Source organism: Phyllostomus hastatus, unplaced genomic scaffold (genome assembly GCF_019186645.2).
Source record: "Phyllostomus hastatus isolate PE091 unplaced genomic scaffold, TTU_PhHast_1.1 phas_scaffold_93, whole genome shotgun sequence".
NCBI lineage: Eukaryota > Metazoa > Chordata > Mammalia > Chiroptera > Phyllostomidae > Phyllostomus > Phyllostomus hastatus.
Window position 1 is genome coordinate 4,966,965 of NW_025334042.1, and position 20,489 is coordinate 4,987,453.

Genomic DNA, 20,489 nt, shown 5'->3' on the forward strand with positions numbered 1-20,489 from the left:
AGCTCAATTAGTTCGGTGAGCATTTTAATTACCAGGGCTTTAATATCTCCATCAGATAGGTTGGCGAGCTACTCCTCACTTAGTCCTCTTTCTGAAGTTTTACTCTGTTCTTTCATTTGGGCCATATTTCTTTGTCTTGGTGCACCTGTTAAGTTGTAAGGGGGTGGGGCCTTAGGTGTTCACCTGGGCAGGGCAGCCCTCCTTGATGCACTGTGGTGCTGCCTATGGGGGAGGGGCCAGAGAGGGAACAATGCAGCTCACCTGCTTGGCTCTAGACCCACTTTCTAACAAACTCTGTTTGAGACTGGGAGTTTCTCCCACCATGGCAACCACCATAGTCCACAGTCAGCTCTGAGTCTCAGTTTCCCGTTCAGTCACCCCCACCCATATGGCCCCCCACCTTGCCGAGGGTTCTCTCTGTTTACCCATCTTACCAGTCTGGTTGGTCTGGTTGACTGTTTCTTGAATTCCTTAGTTGTCAGAGTTCCATGCAGTTTGAATTTCTGGCACTTCTTGTTGTTTATTGATTTTAGATTGGTTGTTATCCTCCTTTTGGTTGTGCAAGGAAGCGAAGGGTTTCTACCTATGCTTCCATCTTGTCCAGAACCTGACATTTTTCATCTAACTTACTTTATTGTAATAATATAGCATATAATACATAAAACACACAAAGTATGAGTCAATCAATTATTTATGTTATTGGTAAGGCTTCTCTGATCAGTAGTAGGCTACTAACAGTTAAGTTTTGGGGAAGTCAAAAGTTATATGAACAATTTCAATGGCACAGAGGAGGGGGTGTGGCAGTGCGCTAACCCCACCTTGTTCAAGGGTCAATGGTATTTAGCAGGTTGGGTAGCCAGGTGTTGACTTGGAAGTATAAAGGGAAGATGGCAAGAAGGGGAGAAAGTTATCTTGTTGGTGACAACACTGTTGTCCAAACTGGATGAGCAGAAGTATGATGTACAGGAAATAAAAAGAAGAAAGGAAAAGCTTTACTGAGAAATAGTATTGAAATGATGTGAATGATTGGTGCTTGTAAAGGACACAGATTAAGTATAAATATCTCTGTCAGTTGGGTATCACTTCACTGGAACTCTGTTAGTAGTGTCACTATAATAGTTAATGTTTATTAACAGTTTACCATGTACCAGACTCACGGCAAAGCACTTCACACATACATTTTGTTCAATTCTCAGAACTCTATGGGCTGGTTACTATTATTATCATTACCATTTTTCTGATGGCAAAACAAACTCACAGAGGTTAAGGAATTTGCCTATAGCCCCACAGCCAATAAATGAGAAAACCAAGACTTGGACTGAGGCAATCTAACCAGCCTCTCTCTCTATCACTGGCATTGTTCACTTCTACTCACTGGCTGTGATGTCCCTCAAACTTCCCCTACTAACTGCAGTTCAGGCAGAAGAGTTAGAGAAAAATGGTAAATTGTTACCAATATTTTCTATGTGTATGCTTTCAGTAGATGCCAAAACATAAGAAGCACAAAAACTTTGGTTGAAATTTGCACGGTTCATTCTCTAAGTGATGACTTCTAAATTTATTTTCTCTTTTAGTTCCTAGCACAGTCAAAAATATTCACATTTCTCCCAATGGGGCAACAGATAGCCTGACGGTGAACTGGACTCCTGGAGGGGGAGATGTTGACTCCTACATAGTGTCAGCATTCAGGCAAAATCAAAAGGTTGACTCTCAGACTATCTCCAAGGACGTCTCTAAGCACACGTTCCACAGGCTGGAGGCTGGGGAAGAGTACCAGATTGTGATCTCCTCGGTCAGCGGGTCCCTGCAGAACCAGATAGATGCACTCGGGCGGACGGGTAAGTCCACCTGGAGAAGGACTAGTTGTTCTCCAGAATGGGATGATGAATGGGCTTAGCTATCACAAATCAAAAATATCCAATTCAAACCAGCTAAATTTGTACAATTCAATGTGGTTTCAAGAGCCTTTCTCATATTTTTTATTTGCATTTTTCTTTCTTAGTAGAAATTTTCAAAACAAAGAAAGGTAATTAGGAACCAATTAATAAATGTTTAACTTGCTAAAAGATTTAAAATTTTGACAAACAGACTTCAACAAATATGCATTTTTCAAAAGTTCACCCCTTCCTCAAAATTCTTTATTAAGAAAAACATATATACTTATGCCGTCTACTTCACCTGTGATAGTTAAAGACCAAGTAATAAATGAATGAATAATATACCCATTAATTTATATTAGTATCACTATTAATACATTACTTTCAAAACAAAAATAATCTACAGGCACCTGCTACATTGTTAGGCATTTAAAATTATCTCTAGTCACACTACAACTAGGATTACATCATTATCTTACAGATGAAGAAAGTAAGACTCTGAAAGTTCATGAAACATTATTTAGGAAACATATATTAAGATCTAGAGCTATAATTTAAATCTAGATTGTCTGGCTCCAAACCTCATGCTCTCTCTACAGTAACACAATACTTATTAGATTTCTTCCATTCTCATTACCATTTACTTATTGTGAGGCCTGGGCCCTACTATGTCTTCATTTCATATATATACAGGGTCCAGCACAAATAATGCCCCCATTTATTACAAAATCATAAGTATGTAATTCTTATGATTCTAATGTAACAAATTCTTATAATTCTAACATAACAAATTCTTATAATTCTAACATAACAAAATCACACTCAGGCACACCATATGACGTTTTAGGTGAAATGTCCAAATTAACACTATAAATTATTACACCCATATTATTACCCTACCAACCACACTCAGGCAAGCCTTACTGCATTCGAAAATGAGAATTCAATAGCAAGAATACATCCCTGACCTCAATAAACTTATAATCTAATGAAGGAGACAGAGAAGTAAAAAAGAGATTATGGTATAATATGGTAAATAAAAATGATCATGGGGTGCTATAGGAGCGGACAGAAAGAGTCGGGAAAGGGTTCCAGGAGAAAGTAACATTTGAACAGACACTAAGAAGTCATGCTGATAAAACATATATTGATTTAGTTCTAGCAGAAAAAAGCAAAGGCCTCAGGATGACAGCTTGGCACACTGAGGACCCACATACCCCTTAGCATGCTAGAATAGAGTGTGAGCCGTGTGGCCAAGCAAGCAGATGGATCAAATCGTGAAGGGCCTTGTATGCCTTGTTAAGGTGTTTAGAATTATGAAGAGACACTGAAGGGTCATCAGCATGGGCCTACTATGAGAATCCTCCACGTACAATGTGCAGTTTGAAACGGAGAGGCGAGGAGTCAAGGGTGCTGGTCAAGAGACTTGCAGTAGTGTATGAGAGAGAGGATATTGTCTAGAGCTAGTGGTAGTAGAGATGGAGAGAAGCGGAGAGATCCGAAAGAAATCAGACTTGGGAGAGAGAAATGATAAGACTTAATTTTAATTATACTTAGATGGGTTAGAATGAAAAACCAAGTTTCTGACTTAGACCAAGAGAGAAAAACAAAGGACAGTAAGCAAATTATGGGAGGGAGATGAGGAGTCCAATTCTGTCATCTTGGGAGTCGGCACCTGTGGAACAGCCAGAGAGACGTGTCATTTACAAAAACTAGAAACAGATCTGAACTGAAAGTTCAAATTTGAGAGCCACCAATCACCACGTGGGTAAAATTCAAACCATGGGAATAGATGAGTTCTCCTAAGGAGGTTATGTAGAATGAGAAAAAATATGAGCCTAGGACAGACAATATTGTTAATAAGCAATACTATTTTGCCTTTCACATCAGGAGCCATAGTACAGCACTGTTGTATATACTGCTTAGGTCAAAGCTTTGATTCGAGTTAGTTTGGGAATGAAAGTCCAAATGAGTGACTCTGTACTCCGAACTATATCCATTGTTTCCACTGTCTCAAAAAATACGTAAGTATCAATCTGTACATTTATCAGTGTCACTTCTACATTTTTTTTACTTATTTGACTTCAAGATCCTGTCTAAATTCAGAGGGGAAAAAATGGAGAATCAAAGCAATTCTGTAAGTAAGTAATTTAGGACAAGGACTGTTTTCTCCTAAGAGTGCACAGAGAGTGCCCGTGTGATAATGAGGCGAGCTCTTCTATCTGCAGCTGCTTCAGCAGAGTTTCTTTCAACTGGTTGCTCTGCTGTCAATGATGGGACCTGCTTCTTCTCTTTCCTTGCAGTCCCAGCCTCTGTCCAGGGGATAACTGCAGACAATGTATACAGTAGCCATTCCTTAGTAGTAAATTGGCAAAAAGCAGTTGGTGTGGCAGAAAGATATGATATCCTGCTTCTAAATGAAAATGGGATCCTTCTGAGTAACACATCAAAGCCAGCCTTGACTAAGCAGCACAAATTTGAAGACCTAACTCCAGGAAAGAAATACAAGATACAGATCCTAACCGTCAGCGGAGGCCTCTTTAGCAAAGAAGCCCAAACTGAAGGCCGAACAGGTAATTCACACAAGCCTACTTACTGTTTTGTATGAGGTGTCTCCTCATCTGCTGTTCCTTGAGAACATTCCTTGAGAGAGATGAAGCAAAATCGGGAGATTACATGTATTTCTGGACACAGGAGGAACATTCTCCATGATCCACCACTTCCATGTCAGTTGGCCTATCGGCACGACCTTCAGCCCACTGGCGTCCAATTTAGATTGTTCATCAAAACTGGCTCTATTGGTTCCCTATGGCTGTTATAATAAATTACCACAAATGTAGCATCTTAAACCAACATCCATTTATTATCTCACAGTTCTGGAGGTTGAAATCTGAAAATGGGTGCTAGGGGGCTAAAATCAAGGTGGGGTGGTGTTTTATCTGGAGACTTTAGTTTAGGTTGAGAATCTGTTCTCTGCCCTTATCTGTTTCTGGAGGTCACTGAGGTTCCTAGGCTTGCGGCTTCCATCCAGCAACGGGAGTACGCCAGCCCCTGTGTCTGTCTCTGTATCTCCTTTACTCTTCTGCCACCCTCATCCATCTTATGCTTTTGTGATTACATCGGTCACCACCCAGACAATCCAGGATAAGCTCCCATCTCAAAGCAGCAAATCAATGTTTCTCTCTCACACTGATGTTTTTCCTCTCTCCCTTCCTCTCTAAAAAGCAGTGAAAAATTGCCCTCAGATGAGGATAAATATATGTATTTATACATACATTATGTATACATATACTGTATCTGTAATATATGTTACATATAATACAGATGTAATATATTACATACGTGTAAGGCCACATGTAACATACAAGGTGAGGGCCATTTTCTGGTTCATAGACGGTGCCTTCTCATCATGTCCTCACATGGTGGAAGAAAGAGAGAACTTTGCTCTCTGGAGCCTCTTCTTGGGGCACTAATCCTGTTCATGCGGGCTTCACCTTCATGACCTAATCACCTCCCAAAGGCTCTGCCTCCTTATACCGTTGTCTTGGGGGTTAGGTTTCAACATATGGATTTGTGGGATGGGAATAACATGAACATCAGGCCACAGTAATTCATAAAGTGAGTGAGATTGATTGCTCAGCTAGTGTTATAAGATATGAAGGGACAAAGGATGGAACCATGGAAAATACCAACTTTTAAGGCCTGGCATAAGGATAGAGAGAAAGGAAAATGGCCTGAGAAAATGTTTGCAGTGGAGGAAAAGAACTCAGGGGAGACTGAGACAGATGCCCTGTTCTGTTTCCACCTGCATCGTAAGGCTTCTGTGGAATCAGGAAGTGTCTACACCGACAGTTTTGAAGCAGCTGATTTCTCTTGGCATCTGATTACTTTGCCAACAGGTAGCACTAATGGCCAATGGGGTTGCAAAATCCTAATGTAAACTTTTTAAATGTGTTTTTAGCTTTCATCTTGCTTCTCTTTCTCATATCCCTGAATCTAGTTTCCCCTCTTTCCCACCCACTCTCTTCTTCCCTCTGATGGTCATTTACTCTCAGGTGGCATTCAGAGATAGATTTTGATCTCTAATATAGCTCTTAAAGTCAGAAAAACATTTAGTCACGTAGGTTAGATTTAGCATTTGTCATATGTACCCCGCAAAATATCTTTGAAGGTACTTTCTTATTACTGGTTTCCCTTGTTCTTTTGTGGGTTTGTTTTTTAATTTTTTTAACTTTTTTATTGTTGTTCAATTACAGTTGTCTCCATTTTTCCTCTATTGCTCTCCCCTGCTCTGCCCTGCCCACCCCCCTCTCCCACATTCAGTCCTCCCCACCCCCTTGTCTTTGTCCAGGGATCTATGATACATGTTCCTTGACTTGACCCTCCCCCTTCTTTCCCCCTTGATCTCCTTCTGGTCACTGTCAGTTTGTTCTTTATTTCCATGTCTCTGATTCTATTTTTCTTACTTGTTTTTTTTTTGTTGATTGAGTTCCAGAGAGTATTATGCTATGTGGTTTTGGTTTTTTAAATGAACAGTTTCCGAATCAATAATTAGGTTTTTTTGCTTTAGGGTCTCCATGAAGCTGATGTTTTTGAAAGGAAAAGACCATGTGTTTCTTTACCTGTGTTTTTATTGTTGACACTATCAGAGAAGTCCCCATTTTCCTTTTTGCCTACCTCCACCCAGACCCCCTTCCCTCTGGCCATCACCACAGTCTTGTCTGTGTCTATGGGTTGTGCATATATGTTCTTTGGCCAATCCCTTCACCTTCTTTCCTCCAGTCCCCTCCCCACTCCCATCTGACAACTGTCAGTCTGTTCCATGTGTCCATGCCTCTGTGTCTACTTCGTTCATCGGTTTTAGGGACCATGTGTTTTGAGCTGCCATTTGAGTGAGTCCATGCAGGCGTAGCATCACCCTAGGCCTTGTCAGGGACATGCCGGAACTCAACCTCACCCTCTTGCTCCTTGACTTTTCCAGTCCCAGCAGCGGTCACCAATCTGCAGATAACAGAGAACTCCACCAGACAGCTGTCCTTCAGCTGGACCTCGTCAGAGGGAGAGCTCAACTGGTACAACATCTTTCTGTACAACCCAGACCGAACTCTGCGGGAGAGAGCTCAGGTTGACCCACAAGTCCAGAGCTTTTCTTTCCAGAACTTACTGCAAGGCCGAATGTACAAACTGGTGATTGTAACTCACAGCGGGGAGCTGTCTAATGAGTCGTTCATATTTGGTAGAACAGGTAAGACTGGAGCCCAAGCATTAATGAATAGCAGGGAAATTGTCACAATAGTCACGGGCTTTTCCTTGATTTGTCCTTAGTTTCCTATTCTATCCAGGATATAGCTTTATATGAAATTTGTGACCTTCAGGCCTTCTGACCCTAGATTAGATGTTTGATTATACATCAAAATAGTTTTTGCGCTGGCTTCTGCTCTGTTGCCTCCACTTGTTTACCCCACAGGGTTTGATGAAAGAAATGAATCTGGCTCCTCTACTTGCAAAAGGGTTGTAAACCACTGTGGCTCAATTCAAGCCGTGCCCTTATTCTCTCTACAAGAAGTAGATGGACTGGAGGGCAGGTCTGGGGAAAGGCAACTACAAGTGGAATCAAGAAGCAGACTGCTGTGAATCAAAACCGCAGCACTGGATGAAACGAACACCAAGAATTCTCGGAAAACAAGAAGGAGAAACATTGCTCTGGACTGCAAATAAACTGGATCTACTTTTCTTCCATAACCTAAGCCCATTATCTCATTTTTCTATTCATTTTTTTTTCACTGGAGATAATTTTTGAGTGAGGGGCAGGAGCACTCTTGTGCTCCCAGGCACTGGGCTCACAGCTGGAATATGACAGTGAACAGACTGTGCCCCTGACCTCACGGAGCTCTGCAATCATGGAAGGAGAGGGGGCAAAGAACAGCAGATTTTAAAGAGAGGTGACTTTGGAACACCTTAGAGTCTATGAAGGAAATAAACAGTACGTTGTGACAGGGAGCAACTTTGCAGGAAAGGAAACTACATTAGACAGAGAGGGCATTTCAGCTGAAACCCAAGGGGAGCCATGAGAAGAGCACATTCCAGGCACCTGATGGAAGTCCTCAGTTTGTCTTTTGAAGGGAATGGAAAGGAGCAACAGATAAGCCCAAAGCACAAATAGACTGGCCTACTGTTACCATTTCTGGGGCAGGCTGCGCTCAGCACATTTTCTCTTATCTGCTCATTAATGTTAAAAGTCCCTCCAACAAGGGACAACAGTCTTCACTCTTCCAAGAATGGTGATGCTCAAATACTCACTGGACAGAAGCCAGTGTAACCAACCAATTTGTGTAAAGATGGAAGTGACTGTTAGTAAAGATCTTGGTAAGAAAGAGCATGCAAGAACTGAGAACCTAAAAGCTGGAGAGGAAGTGAAGAGCCCCAGAGAGGGATGTTACGGTGTGGGGGCCACCAGTGGGGTGCGCCTGACCACATGGGGCTGGAGCCTTTTGTGAACACGTTTAGGGCCTCTCATGAGGGAAGATATGAGCTATTTGACCAGGCTTAATCAATCATTTCTGAAGATTTCATTTTATATGTTCATTAGAGTACATGTGGCAAGCATATCAAAGCTACCACCTCTTGTGTTTTGTTTCATTTTCATTTGCACCACGTCTCTAGGCCACATTCCCCTAAACCTAAGTGATCTGGGATGTGGGCAAGATCTGACTCTACAGTAGAAGCTACTCATCCATATGCCCAACAGGGCTCCTATTTTCACCCATTGGCCAAAATGCCTTTGCTTCTGTTTTGTTTTCAGTAAAGGCTTTCCCTCTGTTTCAGTCCCAGCCTCTGTGAGTAATCTCAAGGGATCCAATCAGAACATGACAGATAGTCTCTGGTTCACCTGGAGTCCAGCCCCTGGGGACTTCGACTTTTATGAGCTGATTCTCTATAATCCCAATGGCACAAAGAAGGAAAACTGGAAAGGAAAGGACCTGACAGAGTGGGGTTTTCACGGCCTTGTTCCTGGAAGGAAATACACCTTGTGCGTGGTAACCCACAGTGGCGATCTCAGCAACCAGGCCACAGGGGAGAGCCGAACAGGTAGGAAGCCCAGATGCCAAAGGTGAAGTATTTGTGGGAAGTAGCTTCCAAAGACACATTTTAACTATGGTTTTAACAAGAAGAAATAAAGTCAATAATAATGTGCCATGTGCTTCCCCCTGAACTTGGGAAGGCACAATGGCACCATGGATAAAGGAAATAGATTTTGGTTAAAATTAGCTCTGCTACTTATTTCAGTAAAATTAGGCAGGTCATTGAGCATCTCTAAGCCTCAGGTTTCTCGTTTATAAAATGGGGACAATTACATACATCATCATAGTGTGGTTGAGAGCAGTGCTTCCTAAATTTTTTTTTCTTGAGCACGCACATATAACATTAATGTATCTGTGTGCCATGCTGGGGTCAATGGCCAAAGCCATCTGAAAATGGACACACTCTGTGGGCTTTAGCCCTCACATCTCAAAATATGATGGAATCAATATCTTGGCACACTCATGTTCCACAGCACCCTGGTAAGGAAGCTGTGGTCATGAAAATTAAAGGAAATATACATAAAACACTTGAAAATGGGGTATTATACATATTAAACACTATAAATGTAAGCTTTTATGATTGTATTACATTATGTCTTCCTCAGTGCATTTAAAGTATGTCTGATGTTGCTCAGCTATCTTATTTGTATATATTATGTCACAGAAGTGATTACTTGACTTTTCACTTTTTCCTACATATAGCCCCAAGCCCTCCTAGTCTTATGTCATTTACTGATGTTGCAAACACATCCTTGGCCATCACCTGGAAGGGGCCACCTGACTGGACAGACTACGATGACTTTGAGGTGCAGTGGTTACCCAGAGATGCGATCACAGTCTTCAACCCCTACAGCAACAGAAAATCAGAAGGACGCATCGTGTACGGTCTTCGTCCAGGGAGATCTTATCAATTCAGTGTCAAAACTGTCAGTGGTGACTCCTGGAAAACCTACAGCAGACCAATCTCTGGATCCGTGAGGACAAGTATGACATGTTTTGCTTCTTTTGGTTCTTAGATAGAGCAAGGAGAAAGTGTGTGTTACAACATCCAATTCCTATAGGGTTTGGGTTAAATCTACATTTTAACATGCAATTGGTTAGGTTGAATTCAGACAGAATTCTATATAGATTTGTTCATTTATGCAATACTAACAACAGTGAACAATAAAGAAATAATCTCTGCCTTCATCGAGCTCACAATCAAGTGGGAAGTACAATCACAAAAAAATTACATTTTGGGTGTGATGAAGGCAGCATTTGGCACGGTAGTGACATCTGACCCAATGCAAAGGAAGCTTCCTGGAAGAAGAAACATTCAAATCAAATCCTAAGGAAAGGGTAGATTCACCAGGTACAGTTGGGAGAAGTGGAAACTATTCCAAGTAGAGAGACTAAAACATTCCAAGACCAGGAAGGAGAGGGGGACAGAAAGGAGTGTAGTTGGCCAGAGGACAGAAGATGCAGATTAGGAGAATCAAGTTATAAAATGTCTTGTGAGCCATGATGACGACTTTGAACTTTATCCTCAAATAAGTGGAGCCACTGAAGGATTTTTGGCCAAAATATCATCATCAGATTTGTACTTTAGAGAGTCATTTTGGGTACAGTGTGAAAAACAGGTTGAAAGGGGCAAGCTAGAAGCAGAGGGATCAGTTAGGACACATTGTAATAAATCCTAAACAGAAAAATATTTTAACAATGAAATATATATAAGTTTCTTCTTAAAGGCATTTTGGAATTGATGAACGAACCTCAAAGAAACACCTCAATCCAAATATTTATTTTTCAGTAATACCTGGTAAATGTAGCTTCTCAGATCAGATAGTGGCTGTTGATAAAACACCTAGTTGAAAATTAGAAATTTATGCCAGTAGTTGTTTTGAATAACAACGAACATCAACACTATAACAATTGTAATTTGAGATCTATATTGTACCCAAAGACCAGTTGGGGATCAAACAGGTGTGTGTCCAGATAAATATGTGAAAAAGAACTAAGAGTTTTTGTTTCATAGCAAGCTCAGGGTGGGTTTTCAGTGGCTCATTGTGGAATATGTGATTGAATCACAGTGCGCAGTTTAAGAGCTCACTAGAGGCTGGGCTGGTCAGACACGCCTGGAGGATTGTGTTTAGTCCCAGACACTAGCGTTTCAGAGTGGCATTTACCAAATGGGGCATACCCAAGAGAAGAGCAACCAGTATGCAGAGTGTTGTGGTGTTGAACTGTATGAAGAACGACTGGTAGAACTTTGAGGATTGCATTTGTTAGGGTTGGGTCTGGCTGTGGGCAATAGAAAACCCAAAATAAAAGGATTAAACAAAATAGAAATTTGTAATTTTCATGTAAAATTATTCCAGTAGCCAGTTACAAATAAGCTCCAGCCATGACGAATAGTAACTTGGAGTTCTACATCATCCATCTTCCCATTCCTCCCAGCCCCACCCTTGGTTTTCTCTACCTAAAAGGCTTTTCCCAATATCTGGGCAAGGTGTCATCTTTGCCAGAAAGCCTTTGTTAAGCCCTGCTCACCACTAGCTCCAACAGCACAAATGTGCCTATCACACCACACAGCATCTTTTTTCCCCATTTCATCTGGTAGATTCTCCTTTCCACCATATACTATGGCTGTTTTGGAGTCTTTTCTCTTTCAAGAGGTTAAGGCTAATGTATTCACCTCTCTGTGTTCACAGTCCCTAGGGGAGCACCTTGCACATGGTTGGAATCACTTCTTAGTGAATGGGGATGGGACCTGAGTCTTGGAAGGCAGGTGGGATTTAGAGGTGAAAAGGAGGAGAGAGAAGGAACTAAGAGAAGAGGTGGAAGCAAGTTTCCATATTATTTTTTGTATGGATCATCAGAATTATGAGTTAGACGGGATGTCTTAAAAGACTTTTTCCAAGGCTGAAAGGGAAGGTGTATTGGGTCTCAGCTCTGACTTGGTTGGAAAGGAGTTTAAAAGTTTAACAAGCAGTTAATGTTTGAAAAGACATGATTACTGCTCGTCTCAAATGCCAGTTCTTTTGTGAGCCCTTCTGATGGATTGACACCATCGATTGTTGTCATCTGAGGATTGTTGCTGTGTTCTGTGCTGTGGTCAATAGAACAATGGGTTGGGCTTTTACCATTTAATCTTTATGAAGCCTTTGACTCCTGGAATGAAATAAGGTGGTCTAGAGCTAGCCTTCAAGTTCTATTGCAGAGTCTGAAAGCTCCTTGGAAATTCCTGGGGAAAAGCAAGGCAGGTCTTAGGGAGATCACCCCAGCACCCCTGACCTCAATGCACATTTATAACACAGACCAGAATAACTTTGATTTTACATATTGGGGAACTGAGAATGTTTTATTTCTTGATTGAATTTTTTTGTTTTAGAGAGAGAGAGTGAAAGAAACACTGATTTGTTGTTCTGCTCACTGATGCATTCATTGGTCGATTCTTGTATGTGCCCTGATTAGGGACTGAACCCGCAACTTCGGTGTATTGGGATAATGCTCTAACCAACTGATCCTCCTGGCCAGGGCAGACCTTTTCTTTTTTAAACGGTTCAGGTGCTAAAATTAAAATTCAAAAAAAAATTGCTTATTTAAATTGTATAATTTAGCTCTATAGATATATAAATAATTATAAATGGTAGGCATGTGGCTGGTTGGGGCAGCCCACAGAGTTTCTCATTAACCAGTACTTTAACCTTAAGGGCTTTTCTTTCAGACTGAATCATTTACTCATTGTTTTATCATTCACAACCAATAAGATCAGCTAACAATCACTGAGTCCTTCCTGGGTCAGGCAGTCTGTCAGACAGGAGCAGCTGAGTGACCATAAGAAGGGGGCATAGACCAGTGTGGTCTACGTGGGGAGCCACAAGCAGTTTCGGTGTCATGGAGCATGGGCGGGGGGAGCAGGCAAAAAAAATGGAAAGGGGATGGGCAGAAGCCAGGGACCAAAGGGTAACAAGTCAGCAATGGCATTTCTTAATTTCCTCATTTTAAAACCTAGCATTTATTGAGCAATTGCTATACCAGCCACTGTTCTAAGGTGGCCATGCAAGTTTCGACTCGTCAAATCATCACAGTAACCATATGATGATTGGTTATCTGAATTTCCCCACTCCATGGAAGGGGCGCAGATATGTTAAGTAACTTGCCCAAGAGTGCATAGCTGCTGAACAGAATTGGGATTCAGGCAGGCTGAGCTGCACTCTCGACTTCTAGTTCCTCTGCCTTACCTTCCCTCTGACTTCCACCACTCGATTTCAGTGCCCACATACGCATTCATGTTTCCAGTCATGTTGGCACCTGTTGATTTTCGAAAGGGACAGCATTTTGACTTTTAATATTTCTCAAAATAGAAGCCAGCAGGCAGGCAGACATATTACCTTGGAGATCTATGAGAATTTTTTCTTCAGAAAACAAGTCAAATTAAGTTTGGGAATTATTTATTTAGATCTCTGAACCAGTTGTACTCAAAGGAGCTGAAAAACAGTGTCTCACAGAGTTGTTAAAAGTGCCCCTTCCTCTCTTTCCTTTAGGGCCAGACAAGATACAAAACCTGCATTGCCGGCCTCAGAACTCCACGGCCATTGCCTGTTCTTGGATCCCTCCTGATTCCGACTTTGATGGGTATAGCATTGAATGCCGGAAAATGGACACTCAAGAAGTTGAGTTTTCCAGGAAGCTAGAGAAGGAGAAATCTCTGCTCAATATTATGATGCTAGTGCCCCATAAGAGATACCTGGTGTCCATCAAGGTGCAGTCAGCTGGCATGACCAGCGAGGTGGTGGAAGACAGCACTATCACAATGATAGACCGTAAGTGTCCCGGACGGCGTACTCCCAGTGTGCGCATTCCTCGGTCGTGTCTCTCACCGCTACGTGCTTGTATATTGTTCGCTTCCGCATTATCATGTCTTGTGTCACTTAGAGAAGAGGACCTGAAACGCTCTGGGAAATGGAAACATTTCTCTGTGTAAAGTACCCGGGCAGCAAACAAGTTAAAAGATCTTAAAGTACCTAAATGAGTTAGTATTTAAATACATCACTTTGCTTGATACAGTTGGAGCCATAATGGAGCTTTTAAGCAATTTGATGCTACAAGTCCAGGAAATCCTGCTGAGGAGCCGCCTCTATCGTTAGGTGTAATGTGTCACTGGCAGGTCACTTCCTTGCCCTGCTTCTCTTCAGGAGAGGAGGATGGCTTCTTGATCACACACACACAGAATGAGAGGGAGAGGTGAGGGGAGGGAGAGGGAGAGACAGAGAGAGAATATGAATGTGGGTGAGTGGAGCTCTTCATTTTGCTGATTATTCGCATGTAAAAGCAGAGCTGTGACCCTTCTTGGTTATTTCCCCAGGCCCACCTCCCCCTCCTCCACATATCCGTGTGAATATAAAGGACGTGATAATTAGCAAATCTTCCATCAACTTTACTTTCAACTGCAGCTGGTTCAGTGACACCAATGGTGCTATAAAATACTTCACAGTGGTCGTGCGAGAGGCCGATGGTAAGTGAATTCACTCCACTGTAAGACCCAGGGTTTCTTTCTCACAGGTCACTGTGGAGCATCTTTCTGTGACAGTTCTTAAATGCAAAAAAAAAAACAAAACAATTTTTCTATCATTCTCTCTATCTCTCCCAGATGCAGGGAGATGTAACAGAAAACTGCTCAAAGGTTCTTTCAGCAATAAAGCCTATTCTCTGCCAGGTATAATTATAAAATGGGTGAATAACAATAATTACAGCCACCACAACAGTAATAGCAATAATCATCACTTATTGAGCCCGTACTATGTGTCAGGCACTGTTGGGAATACTGACTCATTCAATCTCCTTCTCTACTCATTGAGTCCTGTCCACCGCTCTTCGGGTCTTCCAATAAGCAGCAATATGTTTCAGCTGTCTTCCCCCATCCCTGTCTGAAACAACTCAACCAGTCACACGCTCCCAAACCACCCACCAATTCACAAAATTATTCAAAAGCTTAAGGGAGGAAAAAAATTATCGTAAAAAGCATTCCTCCGTTCTCTACTGCATTTTCAATAGTATGTTTTATTCTCTAGTTATTTCATTCTCAAGTTATTCAGTGTCTTCTTAATTCCTATGGATCAGGCAAATACTAGGTTATTAACAACACTCCCCACAAACACTGAGTATGATCTTTAGAGATTATTACATACAGTAACATTTGTCAAAATACAACAGCATTGTATCTTGGTGCACACATGTCCATAAGTGCATTTGCCACTGTTATTTCTGCAAAGTAAATGTTTGTGTCTGGAATGCCATTGATATATTTTGCATGTCTTATATTTTTCAAAATTGTTGAAGGTGCTGCACATGAGCTTCTTACACATCCTTGACTATTTTAACCCATTTGTGGGCAAAGGGAAACTTTAAACCTGACCAAGTATTGGAGCTAGAGAGTATTTTAGTCTCACTAGGTATATAACAGACTATGTGCTCTTACATCTTATATAGCCATACTAACGCTGGGCATGCATAATTAATTAAATAATTTCAAGGGTCAGTGGTGCATCCCAGATTTCTTCACACCTCATCACTGGAGATAAATTGAACTGTGGAGAGATTTAAGATTTAAGCAGGCTACAATGAAGAAAATGTTTTACTACATGGATGTAAGGCAGTGACCAAAAAGAAGTCATACCCCAGAAAACAAAGTGGGTTTCAATTATTGATGTCAGTGAAGATGAGCTGTGCTCCCCGGTGATCTGAGATGACAGTGCATCTCCTATAAATGGCATTTATAGCAAACATGCTCATCCTGAAGGCTACATTCCTTTTCAGCTACTGCCAACAAAGTAACATTTCCAAGGTCCACTCATTTTGAGCAAATATTGTTAAACAGGAGTCCAGGATGGGATGAACCCCTACCATACCACTTCACCAAGTTCACTGTAAATGGTATTCAACCTCCATAATATTTATCTTCCTAATTATGCTTTCCTCCAGCCTCTATCAAAACTGCTTTGCAGTGCCAAAACACACAGCAGGCTGGGTGGACAGGGGAAGAGTTCTGGGAAGTGTTCTGCGTGAGGGGCCAAATTCAAGCCAGGATTACACTGTACTCAAGATAACAGTCCTGTACCGGAGCAGTAATCACACTGGGCGTGGCGCGTGGAACGTGCTGGTGGGGCGACTGCTGTGGCCTTGGACTTGATTTCTCTTATCTTTTCCCTATTTCCCAGGTCATAGGGATTTCCTTATTAGCTTAGCTGCAATGATTATTGGCAAGGTAGAGAGTTCATTGAGTGGGTTGACTCACAGTAAGTGTTTCACTTTCTGGAGTCGTGATACCCTCTCACACACATACTTCATTTCCAAGAAAAATGATGGTATTTATGTATATCTGTGTATAATTTTGTTTATATGCACTTTATTTATTTTTCATTTATTTTAGAAAAGTGAATTAAAATTAATTTTATTGTGAATTTTATTCACAGCACCCTTCAAGGCCACAAATTCTGCACTCTGAGAATGCCCAGAGATAGTGAGGAGTCAACTTTAGAAACCTAGGTAGATCCCTGGCTGGTGTGGCTCAATGGGTTGAGTGCTGGTCTGCAAACCAAGAGGTCACTGGTTCGATTCCCAGTCAGGGCACAGGCCTAGGTTTCAGGTCCTGAGTTGCAAACCTGTGAGAGGTAACCAATTGATGTTTCTCTCACATATGGGTGTTTGTCTCCCTCTCTTTCTCCCTCTCTTCCCTTTTCTCTAAAAAAATAAAATCTTGAAAGAAAGAGAGAGAAAATATATAAAATGTGGAAAGAGAGAAATGGAAGGAAGGAAGGAAGGAGGGAAGGAAGGAAGGAAGGAAGGGAGGGAGGGAGGGAGGGAGGGAGGGAAAGAAAGAAAAAGAAAAGAAAAGAAAAGAAAAGAAACCTGAAGTCACAAGAAAGTCAGTCTCACTGTGGGTTTTCTCCCTCCAGGCAGTGATGAGCTGAGGCCAGAAAAGCAGCACCCTCTGCCCTCCTACCTGGAATACAGGCACAATGCCTCCATTCAAGTGTATCAGACCAACTATTTTGCCAGCAAATGTGCTGAGAGTCCTGACAGCAACTCCAGGAGTTTTAACATTAAGCTTGGAGCAGAGATGGAGAGCCTGGGTGGAAAATGTGATCCCAATCAGCAAAACTTCTGTGACGGACCGCTGAAGCCACGTACTGCCTACAGGTTAGATGTGTTGCCATCCTTTTACTGCAAGGGACATGCCACATTACTAGGCACTCAGCTGTCTGGGCATCTGATGCACGTGTGCTCCCGTAGATTAATCACCCACATTACAAGAGTGCCCTATGTTTTACTGGGTAATTTATAAAAGTTGTGTTCCTGCCTCCATTCACAGGTAATGTGTAAGAAGGACCTTGAGCACTGTGCAAAAGCTCTAATTCATGATGTGAAGAAGTGAGGGCTCTATTGTTCTTTTCTCCTAAAACTTCTTTCACACAAGTCAAATCAGTTCCCAGGTCCATGATTATTAAAATGCTTAAGTAGAAAAACTGAGTCAGGGAGTCCCAAGTATGAGATTTTATCTTCTACTTTTAATAAGGACTCAAATTACACAGTGTTATTTATCTTCTAAAACATAAAATGATGAATGTACTCTTTGGTCCAGACAGAACTCTTGGAGGGCAAGGCCCCTAAGTGAACAGGGACATCCCTTCCCCACTCTAAGGGCGGATGGAAAGGAGCAGCTGTTTGGTTTGATCCCAGGGAGCACTACTATAGCCAGCAGGCCCTTATACAGCAGGCCCCTATACAGCAGGCTTTATATCTTGCATGTAAAGATATAGGCATTCAAGATGGGTGCTTCTGCTAAGGATGTACTTTCTCTGTTGTATGTTCCCAGAGCTGCTATCTGGCCAATATGGCAGCCAATCAGGTTCTCTGTGGGCCAGTGTGTATTCTTGGTGGTCACTGCCCAAGTTTATTGACTCCCTGAGTCAGCTCCAAAAGGAGACAGTGACCTGACATCACACTTGAGAACCCCCTTAGCTCCTCCCTCACTTCAACAAAGGGAGGCCAATGTATAGTTAGTTACCTCTCCCCCAGGATGCACCACAAAAATGATATTGCCACCCCATCCAAGGTTTGCACCTCCAGAGTAAACATATACAAACTTAGCCCTGGCTGATGTATCTCAGTGGACTGAGTGCCGGCCTGCAAACCAGAGGGTCGTCTTTTCAGTTTCTGGTCAGGGCACATGCCTGGGTTTCGAGTCAGGTCTCCATTGGGGGACTCATGAGAGGCAACCACACACTGATGTTTCTCTCCTCTTTCTCCCTCCCTTCCCCTGTCTCTAAAAAATAAATAAAATCTTTTAAAAATAAAAAAATTAAAATGAGTGTGTATTTTAAAAAAAATATGCAAACTTACTAGTGATGTTTACTTCAAGAAGAGACCATTATTTACCTGAAGGAGGTGAGATCTCAGGCAGAGAAAAAGAGAAATATAATGGAGAACCGAGTGCTGGAATCACTCGGTGAATCAAGAGATGCCTCCACTCCACAGTCACTTGGGATCGAGGAAACTTGAGCAAAAGTCTCCCAAGGGCTATTTTCTCTTTGCGAGTTCAAAAGTTGAGGCTGTTTTTGTTTGTTGGCTCACTTGCTTGCTTGCTTTTTGAGAGGGGAGAGAAGATAATTCATCACTACATTTGAGAGAGAGGGAATTAGAAACTATAGATAGTTCATATCCAGACCGGAACTTGCCAGGCTCCCAGCATATTTCTTTCTGTCCACAACAGCTGCCGAGGTCCTAGTGAGAGCCCCTCCATTTGAGTTCCAGCAGTGCCATTTTAGGAGCATTAGCCTTATAAACAGCATTTTGGTTCTCTAATCCTCATTTTTCTCATCTGCAAAGCATTAGAGTTTTCCTGGGCAATAGATCAAATCTCGTCATGCGCCTTCTAGATCAAGGTCTTCCAGTGATTCCCATTCACTTCTAGGAGCAAGTGAAAATTCCAGAGCAGGACACACAAAGCCCTCGCCTTCTCCCCCAACCTTCCTCACCAGCTTTGTCTCCCACCACTTGCCCAAGTACACCTTGCCCTGTTGCTACTCCTCACTCCTCAGAGTTCCCTTGAATATGACATGGTATCTTTTATTTCTGAGTCTTTGTGATGCAGACACTGGCCCACAGTGTGCTTGGCATTGTGGATGAGATAAGACAAATTCACACGGACCACCGAAGTCTCGTGGAGGAAAAGGGACAACACAGCCACCCTCTCAAGAGGAGTGTGCCCCAACCTTTGCCTCACCAGGCTTTTATTGGGTTTAATTTGCATAGGAATATGGGTGTATATGTAAAGCTCATCAATCATTGTCAGGCAGAAATGATTAAACAACAGATAATATTCAAAGAACTCTGAGGACTTATTCTTAGTCAGGGTCAGATAGTTAAAGGTCCATAAAACCTTGGGAAACAAACTCACTTCATGCTTGGACCCTTATCATTTAAATTGAGGGTATTAGTAAAGTAGGTTTCATAGAATTTTATGCATTCTTTCTTAGGCCTGATTGCCCCCAGGGAACCTGCCCTTTCCAGCACAGGGCCTCACTCACCTCTGGCATTGTTTCAGGCTTAAGTCAGGCAGGGGAAGTAAGTCAGCCAAGAGATTAGGAGACTTCTTGCAGACAGAATAAGGACTCAGGCTATGTCAAAACTGAGCGGTGAGGGTCCATCATCCCCTTTTTCTGTAGCCCCCCAAGTCCTTCCCTGAGGGCCCCTTCATGACCATGCCTGCCTTAGGTTGTCCCTCCTTTGAGGAATCTTACCCATCGTTGGCTAACCAGTCATCTGCCCGGGGCCAAGCAGGGTGAAGAGAAAAGGGGCAGAGGTGGTGCCCCTACAAGGAAGATAAGCTTTGTCTCTTAAGTGGCTTATGGTCTCAAGGTCTTTCTACTTAGCCTTACCCACGAGGGATTACAGTTTCTGAAACCAGGCAGGGCAGTTCCTAGCACCTTTGCATATTCTTTTCACCCTGTTTGCGATGCCTGCCACTCCCTTGTCTGGCTAGTGAGTTCTTTCAGACAGTTCAAAAGCCAGCTCAACTCTGAACTAGCCCCATGCCACCCTTGTCAATACACAGCTGAGCAGCTGGACCCTCAGCTATATTTCTGCAGAACCCAGTCCCTACATTCTTCTAATCTTCCATTTACCAGTGACTTTTAACCCTTTGTTTAATCACCTTCCCTCTTTGCTACACTGAGAGAGCTCACAGTCTAACAGAGGAGACAGGTATGATATTGGTTATAAAACAATATGGCAAGTACCAGGCACAAAGCATGTGTATGAGCCAAGTACTCTATGAAAAGTTACACATTCTTGTTATAGCATAATGAACTCATGCCATACATGTTTGTTTCCTAGAACACAGCTTTCCTCCATTTCTACAATATACATTTGTGAGAAGCATGCCAGGCATACAGCACTTAATGAGAGGAGACATAGCCTTTCAGAGCACATGCGAGAACCTCATACTCAGTGGCCTCCCGTGCAGTGGCTGTTGAGCCCTGGCTCA

At 42.3% G+C, this 20,489-nt stretch overlaps 1 protein-coding gene across 2 annotated transcripts in view; it reads left to right on the plus strand.

Annotated features, from left to right (window-relative positions):
* The window catches only part of PTPRB (protein tyrosine phosphatase receptor type B), a 107,311-nt gene that overhangs the window by 55,814 nt on the left and 31,008 nt on the right, over window positions 1-20,489 (plus strand). For both annotated transcript variants that reach the window (XM_045830030.1, XM_045830031.1), the window contains 8 exons: window positions 1,575-1,838; window positions 4,181-4,450; window positions 6,859-7,122; window positions 8,703-8,966; window positions 9,662-9,943; window positions 13,486-13,764; window positions 14,307-14,456; window positions 16,897-17,140. In XM_045830030.1, coding sequence (XP_045685986.1) covers window positions 1,575-1,838; window positions 4,181-4,450; window positions 6,859-7,122; window positions 8,703-8,966; window positions 9,662-9,943; window positions 13,486-13,764; window positions 14,307-14,456; window positions 16,897-17,140 — 2,017 coding nt within the window. The remainder of the gene's footprint in view (window positions 1-1,574; window positions 1,839-4,180; window positions 4,451-6,858; window positions 7,123-8,702; window positions 8,967-9,661; window positions 9,944-13,485; window positions 13,765-14,306; window positions 14,457-16,896; window positions 17,141-20,489) is intronic.